Source organism: Petaurus breviceps, unplaced genomic scaffold (assembly GCF_028583685.1).
Source record: "Petaurus breviceps papuanus isolate PSGF00001 unplaced genomic scaffold, PetGlider_PUasm1.0 91041, whole genome shotgun sequence".
Classification (NCBI taxonomy): Eukaryota; Metazoa; Chordata; class Mammalia; order Diprotodontia; family Petauridae; genus Petaurus; species Petaurus breviceps.
The window spans coordinates 41396352-41406607 of record NW_027187400.1 but is presented as its reverse complement, the minus strand read 5'-3'; the positions used below and the strand labels follow the sequence as shown (position 1 = coordinate 41406607).

Here is a 10256-nt window from a genome sequence, read left to right as displayed (position 1 = left end):
CTAAATCAAAGGGTTCTTAACTTGGGGTAATGGACAGGGGTCTGGGAACTTGGATGGAAAAAAATTACACCATTATTTCAATATAATTGCTTTTCTTTTAAAACCTATTTCATCTTGTAATTTAAAAACATGACTCTTAGCAAGGGTTCAGGACACAAAAAAAATTGCCAAGAAACCCTGCCCTAGATCTTCTCCAGGAACACAATTCTAGAGTTTAGAAGGGACCCTGGGGGAAGGTAGGTGGTGCAGGAGATAGGGTACTGGCCTGGAGTCTGGAGGACCTGAGTTCAAACCCAGCTTCAGACACTTGACACTTACCAGCTGTGGAGAGTCACCTAACCCCAACTGCCTCACAAAAAAAGGGACCCTGGACTTCAACTTCCTCAGTCTACATAAAGGGAAACTAAAGGTTTGAGAAATGTAGCCCAGGCCCCAGAATATATCAGAGGCAGAGCTGTCATTAGAACTCACTGGATTCCTCTGTATAAGTACATCAGGAATACCTGTCGTCTACTCCCTCCCCACCTTCCTCGACCTGTAACACACACACCTCAGTTATGCTTTCTTTCCGCCAATATCCCTGCATCCTTACATGGAGGTTTAAATTAAGATTTGCTTCTAAGTTAGGTGGGAAGGGAAGGCGGGAAAGGGGCAGCTCCCTAGAGAGGTGATACAGGATAAGAGGCACTGGGAGGGCTGCAAAGGGTTTTATGGGGATGGGAGAGAGAAGGGGTCTAGGGAAAAAGAATGTGGGGTGTAGGTGTCATGGCTACAAGAACTAGTTTAAAGGGAACATGGAAAGATGAACAATGAGGCAGAGGTTTGAGGAAGGAGTATTTAAAAGAAGATTTGGAAATGGGTTACCGTGTGGTGATATGGGAGGACAAGAAAATTATGGGATCAAGGATGGGGACTTGGGACGGACAAGAATTTGAGGGGACTCTCAGGAGAAGATTTGAGGTTCAGATGGACAAGACAGAAATTTGGGCAGAGGCATTTGAAATTTTTGCAAGTGGGGATATGAGGAAGCGTTTTAGGGAGAGATATGAGTAAAGGAGGCAGAAGAGTGTGTGGAGAGGGGATGAGGATGGAGTCTGGAGACTGTAAGGAAGGAATTTCTGGGAGGTGGACGTAGGGAATGAGGATTTGGAAGGAAGGTACTTGAGGGGAGGAGGACTTGGAGAGGAGATTTTGAGGGAAGGTTTGGTGGGAGAGAACTGTGGGCTGGAGTAGGGGGGGAGATTTAAGGAAAAGGAATATGGAGAAGAAAGATGTGGAGGAGGAGGTGTTGGAGAGGGAAGGGGGAATGGAGGAGGGGCAAGGATTTTATAAGAGGGGGATTTGGGGGAAATAAGGAGGGAGGAAGTATGAGTGTGATGAGGTTGAAGGGGATGAGGGGAAGAAAAGGGGAGTATTGGGGGAAACGGGGGGGGGGGGGGGGTAAGACCGCTGACTAGGAGGGAGAGATTTGGGAACAGGGGTTGAGGGGTTAAGGAAGGGATTTTAAAATCGGTGATTTGTTCCTAGAAGTGACCTCAGAGGTCCAAAGGTTTCATTTCACCGATGAGGACAGGGAGACCCAGACGAGTGAAGTGGTTGTTACAGAGGTAGCTAGAACGACGGAAATGTCGGGGGCGAGGGGACCCAGGCTAAAGAGGGAGGGTCTGAGGGGGAGGGGCCGGCTGAAAGGGGAGGGTCGGGGGGGGAGGGGACCGGCTGAAAGGGGAGGGTCTGTGCAGAGGAAGGTAACGTGAGGGGACGGGGACCTAAAGAAGGGGCAGGGGGTACTGGGTCGAGGGAAGTCCAGAAGATGGGATGTAGGGTATAGAGCCGGCAGGGAAAGCGTCGATCGTAAGCCGCCTCCTGCAGGGCGGAGGCCAGAAGTCCAGGACAGGCCGGCCGGTTGGCATGGCAACGCTCCAGACAGCGCGGTCCTGCCTCCCTCTCTCCTCTTCCAATCCTCCGCCTCTCCTCGTCGCGGTCTGCCAATCATGAGACGTCCAGCCAATCCTAGCTCGGATTTGGGGGCGGGTCCTTCCCAGCCGGCGTTTCAGCTAATCCGGTGGCGTTCCTCTCCTCACCCTCTTTCGGCTTCCGACCTTTGCAGCGCCCATTGGCTAATGGACTGTCCGTCTGCGGAGGGCTGTCCAATGAACTGGCGCGCCGGACCGGAGGCGGTGGCGAGGGCGGAGCGACGGCTCGAGCCGGGCGGAGAGGGAGGAGGGGTGACGCAGCGGCGCGGTGACGCAGCGTGGCGGCGGCGGCGACGGCGGCAGCGGCGGCGGCGACGGCGTCGGTCGGTGTGAGGAGAGAGGGAGGGAAGGCGGAGAGAGCGAGGCGAGTGAGGGCGGCGGTGGCGCGGGCCAGAGGCGGTGAGTCCCGGGTGACCTGAAGAGGTCTCCCCACTTCGGGGGGCAGGCGGGAGGAAGGGAGGGACAGACGGGCAGCTACCCACCCTCCACTCACCGCGGCGCAGCTCCGGAGAGGAGGGAGGGAGAGGCGCGAGGCCGCCCGGCCCCGCCCCCCCCCCGCGCGTGCGCGGCGCGAGACCGACGCCCCCCCTCTTCAGCCGTGCGGCCCCGCCCCTCGGGGACCCCCGGCCTCGGGGCCAGGCTCCGCCCCCCACAGGACCCCTTGGCCCTTCCCCGGGAGGCCTCCACCTCCCCAGAAGTCCCTTCGGCCTGCCTCCATTGCCCCCGCCGAGGGTCCTACCAGCCCCCCACTGCCCTCAGTGACCCCCTCAGCCTGTCTCCAGCCTTCCTTCAGAGGGTCCTACCATCCCCCTACTGCTTTCAGTGACCCTCTCAGTTTGTCTCTAGTCCCCCCTCAGAGGGTCCTGCAGGCCCCCACTGCCCTCAGTGACCTCCTCAGCCTATGTCTAGTCCGCCTTTAGAGGGTCCTACAGACCCTTCTCTCCCCTCAGTGATTCCTGCAGCCTATCTCTAGCCCCCCTTCAGAGGGTCCTACAGACCCCCCACTCTTTTTAGTAATGCCTCTCAGCCTGCCCTTATTTCCCTTCAGAGGTTCCTGCAGGCTCCCCACTCCCCTTAGTAATGCCATTTAGCTTGTCTCCATTCCCCCTTCAGAGGGTACTGTAGACTGCCCCCCCTTCTCATTCCCTTTAGAGGTATCCTTTTGCCTACCCCCATTTCCCCTCAGGTGGGTCTACCAAGTCCTTTATCTTTTTTCAGGTTCTTCTTCAGAGTGCATCCTCTGTTCCCATCCTCCATTAGAAGAACCCTAAAATTCTTTCCACAGAGGGGTCCCCTAACCACCATCATTTCCCTTTGTCCAGTTACCTTCCTTGCTCAGAGAATATCCACTGTTCATGGACCTTTCATAGCTCTCAGGAGTCCCTTTTACCAGACTCTCCCTTCAGAGAGCTCTCCAGAGTCCTCACTGGGTGTCAGTGGGTTTATTCCTCCACCTCTCCCTGCCCTCACCCCACCAGTGCAGATAGCTGCTTCCCATCCTTCTTATGAGGACCCTTCCCAGCTGAGAGACATCATCCTCTATCATCAGTCCCCTCCCTTCCTGACCAATTCATTCCATACCAAGCATCCTTCACTCCAGAAGCCTTACAAAGACACTGCCTAGGCCACTCTTTCCTAAGAGACTTCAGAGAATGTGTCTTTACTGAGCTTCCTTTGACCCAGCACAGTCCATTAAGAGTGTCTATCTCTCCCTCCCAAAACCATTAAACTCTTCTCTGCTTTTTTCCTTGTGCTCCTGTACATCTCCCCCCAAGGTCGGGATTGCCCCCCTGGTCTTGCCTCTCAGTTTTCCCTTCAACTGAGCAAACATTTCTTAGTCACTGAGTATGGGCAGAGCACTTAGAAAGACCCTGGAGAAAGAGAGTGGAGATAGTTTTTAACCTCAAGGAACTTTCATTCTAATAGAATGATAAAACAGGTGACCAAATTGGCACAGTCCAAGGGAAATGGAGGGAGGAGTACATGCAAGGAGGTGAAATCAAGGAAGGTTTCCCAGAGGAGAGGAGAGGAGCTGAAGTGAACTGGAAGACAAAGCTTCATGCAAACGGATATGAGGAAGGATGACATTCTAGGCATGAGGAATGGCTCATGCGGGTACTGAGAGGGGACAGATTCTGGAGCTTGGGGAATGGCTCAGTCCATTTTGGCTAGAGAGGAGAGTGAGTGAATTAGAGCATTAGGAAATAATGTTGGAAAGGTAGATGGGAATCAGATTATGGAGGGATTTCAGTGGAAACCTAAGGAGTTTGTCATTTATCCTGGGGATGTGTGGGACCCCAGGAAGAGTGTTTGGTTGGGGCAGTGGTCAGAACTGGGCTTTAAGAATATTTTGGCAACAGTGTGAAAGACACTCTGGAGGAAGAAGAGACTAGAAACAGGGAATTTAATGAAGACTAAGTGGTCTGGGCAGGAGTCTATAAAGACCTAACTCAGGGTGGACAGAAAGGGAGGGAAGGGAGAGATGTGAGAAAGTAGTTTTTTCCTCTAATTTCCTCATCACTTTCCATCCCTCCACAGATACCACTAGCCATTTTTTCTGCCCATCTCTTCAGCCTCTACTAGAGAGGCCTCTTCTAGACCAGGGTTAAACTAAGGTTCATGATTTTTTTTTCAGTAGTTGGTAGCTATATTTCAATGTAATTGGTTTCCTTTGTAATCCTATGTATTTTATTTTCTCCATTTAAAAACATTATCCAGAAGGCATCCACAGACTTTACCAGACATGACATGAAAAAGATTTAAGAACATTCTAGGCTGTTCCTGCCAACTTTCAGGTCTCCATCAGGTCTTCTTTCCCCCTCCCCTCCTTCCCCTGACCATTTCCCAAGACTAATTTTCTCTTCATTCTTTATTCTTCCCTTAAAATTACTCACTGCTTCCATACCTTTGTCTTCCTTCATCACCTTGGTTTCTTAACCCATTGAATTCTACTCTAAGCTTTGCCCCTTTGGACTCCCACAGCTTTCTCTAAAGGCCCTTTCCTGGCATGGACACAGCTCTGTTCCTCTTTCTGTATATATCCTTTTCCTTCTTTTTTTTTTTTCAGATTTCTCCTTACCTTCAACAGCCTCTCTCCAACACTTTAACAGGTCTTATCCTTTTCCATGTTCTTATCTTCTAGAAACACTAACTCTTTTTTTCTCTGTGCCACACTGTTCTGCCCACGGAAGCCAGGTCTTCCCTGCCTTTGGTCAGAGGCGTATCCTCTCTGCTGCCCCGGCCCCCCTTCCTTTTTATTACCCATGTTGTACGACTCCTATCTGAGAGCTAGTGGTATGCCATCCCATCCTACTTGGGGGTAGGCCAAGTCAGCCAGACCCTGGGCCTCTAGATTGGAAAGGGATTTGAGAGATCACCTGGTCCTGTCTTCTCAGTGTAGGGATCCCCTCTACCACTTGTGTGATAGGGACCTCTCAGCCCCTTCTTGGACATAGCTCAGAGTGAGGGCTTGATGAGACTTCTGATGGTTACTTTGCTTGAGCAGAACCCTGCTTCCTTTTGGTGTCCAGTTACTGAGCATCAGTTAGAGAATCAGTTGACTCCCATTTCTGTGTGATAGGCCTCCAGGTATTTAAAGACATCAGTCAGGATATCCCCTAAATCTTCTCTCCATGGGTCTAAACACCTCTCGTTCCTTCAGCCATTCCTTCTCTGAGATGACTTCTAGACCCCGAATCTATCCTGATCACTTTACCTTGTTAGTTTTCCAGTTTGATAGTATCCTTGCCAACATGTGCTATCCAGAAATGAATGCCAAAGTCTACATGCACTGTAGCCTGGGCGGGTACTTTCCTTGACATCCATCAATGTAGCCTAAACTTCTCACCCTGTCACCTTTTCTCCAGAATTATAATCTTTCCCATCCTAATGAGATAGAGTCCTACTGGGAAGGAGGAAAGAGGGTTTTTTTCATTCTTTATTTCCCCTTTCCTTTCCTTTTCTCACTGCTCAACGGTGTCTTCCTCATCCTGTCAGTTTTCTTTTTAACACTGTCTTGGGGCGGCTAGGTGGCACAGTGAATAGTGCACCAACCCTGGAGTCAGGAGGACCTGAGTTCAAATCCAGACTTGGACACTTAACTGCGGTGTGACCTTGGGCAAGTCACTCAACCCCAATTGCCCTGCCTTCCCCCCTCCAAAAAAAAAAGCAAAAAAAAAAAACCCAAACCTCAAAACACTAGAGTCTTTAGTTGGTTTCTCATTCTATAGGAATTGTACTAGATGACCTTCTAACCAGTGATTCTTAATCAGGAACCACAATAGATGGGGGGTACCTAATTTCGTTAGATTCATTATGTGCCCCAGATTACCTTCTGTACTCTTTCTGTGCCTCACTTTCCCTTCCTCTGAAAGAATCCCTTTAGAACATTCCTGTTGAGTAGTAAGGCATGAGAGAGAATTAACAGTGCTTTGAGTTCCCTAGCCAGGTGATCAGAAGTATGTCCATGGATCCTTTAGAACCTACGCAGATTATTTTAAATAAGAAAGGTACATGTCTTTTGTCTTCAGAAGGGAAATGAATAGGAAAAAGACTATCCTTAGTAGTCATTGTGCCATTTAGTTTTGCTGAAGACCATGTGTTGCCAAGACCTCCATCATTGTCCATTAGTCTCAACCTGTTGGTTGAACTAAGTAGAGCTGGGGATCTGGAGCAGATTGGTACATAGTTATTATTCATTTGCTTTTCTGAACTGTAGGGATAGCTAATAACTCTTTCCTTCCCAACTACCCTGCAGTATTAATAAGTAAAAGGGCTTTCCTAGGATATTCCCAGTTGAAGATCTGTAGCCTCTCTGAGTGGTTGATTGGAAGGAGGAGGTTGTGCTTCATGTCATAGGAACATAGAATCTTCAGAGGACACCTAGTCCAGCTGCCTCATTTTACAGATGGGGAGAGCCAGGAGGTTAAATGACTTGTCCAGAGTCAGAAAGATAACAGATCTGAACCCAGGGCCCCCCCCCCCCCCTCCCCCCCCCCCCCCCCCCCCCCCCCCCCCCCCCCCCCCCCCCCCCAGCCCTCTTTTCACCATACCATACTGCCTCCCACCTTAACTTCTCTGACCCTGACCCACAGCACAAAGTTGCTATGGGATCAGAGAGAATGACAGGACTTGTTAGGTGTGTGTAGGCTAACTTGATTGATTGAACCATCATGCCATTTTCTCCAAGCTTATAGAAGAGATGAATGAAGAGTCCACTCTTGTGGGAGCAGCATTCACAGCCAGCATTCCTGGTGCCCAGACCTTTCTCTCCTCGTTGGTTGGAGATTGGACTCATTGATGTCTCAGACCATCTAGTCCAGACATTCTGTCAGTATAATCACTGGAACTCAGAGTAATGGAAGGAGTAAAGTAAGATCTCTGTAGGTGGAATGAGGTGGGTTTTTTTTTAACTGTCAGGTTTCTATGCATTGAGGTCTTGCTGAGGTTGAGTTATATACAAAACAGAGTATCAAGCAGAGATGTCAGACTTGTGGAGACAGGAAGAGGTAAGGAATTCTAGGAAACTCTTGTGTAAGCTAAACCAGATTAAAATAAATTGTGACATATGTAACAAAAGAAATAAGACTATGATACAATGTAATAATGTGCATTTGTGGTTTTCTAAGCAACTTTTCATTTCTATTTGAGTTTGACCCCACTGGTACAGAGGATAGAAAAGTTGGATTGAGACTAGATTAGCTAGCACTGGACAGATTCTGGGCTCAGAAGAAACATGTCTTTATGTCATTTTAGTAGGAAACATTCCAGGAATGGAGGTGGTAAACCTTGGGCCAGGGACTAAGGGTTGAGAAAGAAAGAGGGGCCATAATTCATCATTGGTATTCATTTCAGGCCTGAGTGAGCTATGAAGACAAGTCTATAGTACCTGTCTTCAGGGACAACACGTGACCGTAAAATAACAGTACATGGCAATTTATTCTGAAATGAAAGATGAGTGGTACAGACTGTATGAGTGCTCTAGACCTTTAGAGGAAAATGTGATCACTGTGGTCACTGAAGGTTTTATGGAGGAGGTGGGGTTAGAGTGAGCAGTATTCAGGTAAACTATAAAGGAAAGATGATTCCAGCTGGGCAAGGGGCCTGCTGTGAGTAAAGGGCCAGAGGTGGGTTCTAGGTTAGGGGAGTCAGTGGACTGACTGCTGAAGTTTGGCTGAAGCAATGGAGATGAGGTAGGTTTGGATCTTTTCGGCAGTAGTAAGCCATTTTGTATTTGGGACAGGGGAGTCATATGAGGAAAATGATGTTTTAGAAAGATCACTCCAGCAGCACGGTGTCCTGTGGTTTGGAGGAGGAAGAAAATGGAGTTGTTCAGACCAGTTTGGGAGGCTGTTGGAGTAGGCTAGGTGTGAGGTGATAAGGACATAGTCTTGGGGCCAGAGGAGGAGCTTAAGAGACAAGATGAAGGAAGAATCATGATGAATAGATGTGTGGTTGCAAGGAGAGAGTAATCAGATTATGAGTGGATGGGACCCCAGAGTTCCTCTTATCCAGTATATACTCGACAAAAGTCCCCTCTGCAACATCCCTAATAAGCCATCATTCAGCCTCTGAAGAGGGCAGTGATGAGGAATCTCCTGTTTATGGAGGAAGCCCCTTCCATTTCTGGACAGCTTTAATCATTAGGTAGTTTTTCCACGCATTAAACTCTCTTTCTCTGCAACTTTACACATTGCTCCTAGTTCCTCCTTCTCCTTCTTAGGGGGCCTGGCAGGGCATCGACAAAGATACAGAGATAGGAACGTGCTTCCACAGAGGAAGCCTTCAAATTTGAAGACAGCTAGCTTTTCCTTCTTCAGTCTTCTCTTCTTTAGCTAAAAATCATGAGTCCTTTAACTCATTTTCCTATGTCATAGTCTTATGTTCTGTGGATTTACTTCAGTTTGTCAGTTTCCTTCTTAAAAGTGACCAAACTAAACACAGAGCGGATGGTTCTCGCTCTATGTGAGTGAGGGTTCCACAGGCCTCTGTGTAAAGAGATTTTTGTGTAATATGAATTTGCCTGCAGATGTCGAGGAGGGAGGCAGAAAGGGGACAGTGCACCCATGGAGGAAGTGAGCTGGTGTGTGGTTCAAGGGCACTTAGGGGCTAGGGACAGAGGAGAAAGAGCAGGTGGGAGGAACACGTTGAGGCTGGGGCCAGCCATGTCCAGGCCAGGCCTGAACTGAGAAGAACATGTGGGGACCAGACACATAGAGACCAGACATGGTACCTGAGAGCTGACAGATGGAAGACAGACCCTGGGGTGGGTAGGCAGAGCCTGGCAAAGGCCTCACCAAGCCCCTGATCCATCATGGCAGCAGTGATGGTAGTAGTCTTTTTTGCTTTCACTTGGAGGGGTTTATTTTAGTTTTTATTGGGGGGGGGAAGTCCATGGAGTGCTGAGCCAAGAGGCAGGAGCAAGAAGAGAGTGAAGGCACAGTACTGTACAGTAAAGTTAACATTGGGTGTTTTTTTGGTTTTAGAATGCAGATTTCTTTCAAAATTCTTTACATAAAGTCAAATTTGCATAAAGTAAGAACTGAGAACTATCTGTACTCTAAATGTATTCTAATCAGGTCAGGGTACAACAGGACTGTTTCCTTCAACAAGGATAGATTGATTGGTACCCAGCACTGTGCTAAGACTCAAAGAAAAGCAAAAACAGTGTCTGCTTTCAAGGAGCTTTCCATCTAATGGGACAACTGTCAAGGAGGAGGGAAAAGATATGGGCAGCATACAATTTTAAATTTAAGCTGCATTCTAAATATTTTGTCTATCACTTGCTTGAGTCCAGACAATCAGAAAAACAGTCAAGCCCTGGTTTCCAGTGTTTGTTGATTTCCAGAGTGTAAATGCTCACACTAAAAATGTAATAATTGGCTTTCATGGTCAAGCTGGCTTCAGCAAATTGCTGTACAACATGCAGGTAGCCATGTACCAATGAGACATTTGTAGTGATTTGTAGTCAGAAGGCTCTGATATTAAGGGGCCCAGGAAAGACTTCTTGAAAAAGGGAAAATTTTAGCTGAGACTCAGAAATCCAGCAGGTAGTGGTGAGGAAAGAGATAATTCCAGGACCAGCCAGTGAAAACCAGTCTGGAGGTGAGGGTCTTGTTCATGACACAGCCATGTGGATTGAAGAGTACACATTGTAAGAAGTCTGCAGCTGTAGGAGGGGCTAGGTTATCAAGGGCTTTGGATGCCAAGTAGGTGATTCTATATTTGATCCTGGAAGTGATAGGGATCCCTTGGGAAGTTCTTGAATGTCTGCCCCCCCCCCCC

At 48.5% G+C, this 10256-nt stretch overlaps 2 protein-coding genes across 4 annotated transcripts in view; one reads left to right on the top strand and one right to left on the bottom strand.

Annotated features, from left to right (window-relative positions):
* The window catches only part of GMFG (glia maturation factor gamma), a 4898-nt gene extending 2396 nt beyond the window's left edge, over positions 1-2502 (bottom strand). Inside the window, exon 1 of one of the 3 annotated variants that reach the window (XM_069078662.1) lies at positions 2467-2502. Coding sequence is in view for 1 of the 3 variants with exons in the window: in XM_069078659.1 (XP_068934760.1) it covers positions 551-586 (36 nt within the window). In the remaining 2 variants the exon portion in view is untranslated. Of the gene's footprint in view, positions 1-550; positions 602-2455 lie in introns of those variants that run through there. The other 2 variants (XM_069078663.1, XM_069078659.1) reach the window with 2 other exon arrangements.
* SAMD4B (sterile alpha motif domain containing 4B) overlaps positions 2239-10256 on the top strand; it is a 30850-nt gene continuing 22832 nt past the window's right edge. Inside the window, exon 1 of the mRNA XM_069078547.1 lies at positions 2239-2372. The gene's annotated coding sequence lies outside the window, so the exon portion shown is untranslated. The remainder of the gene's footprint in view (positions 2373-10256) is intronic.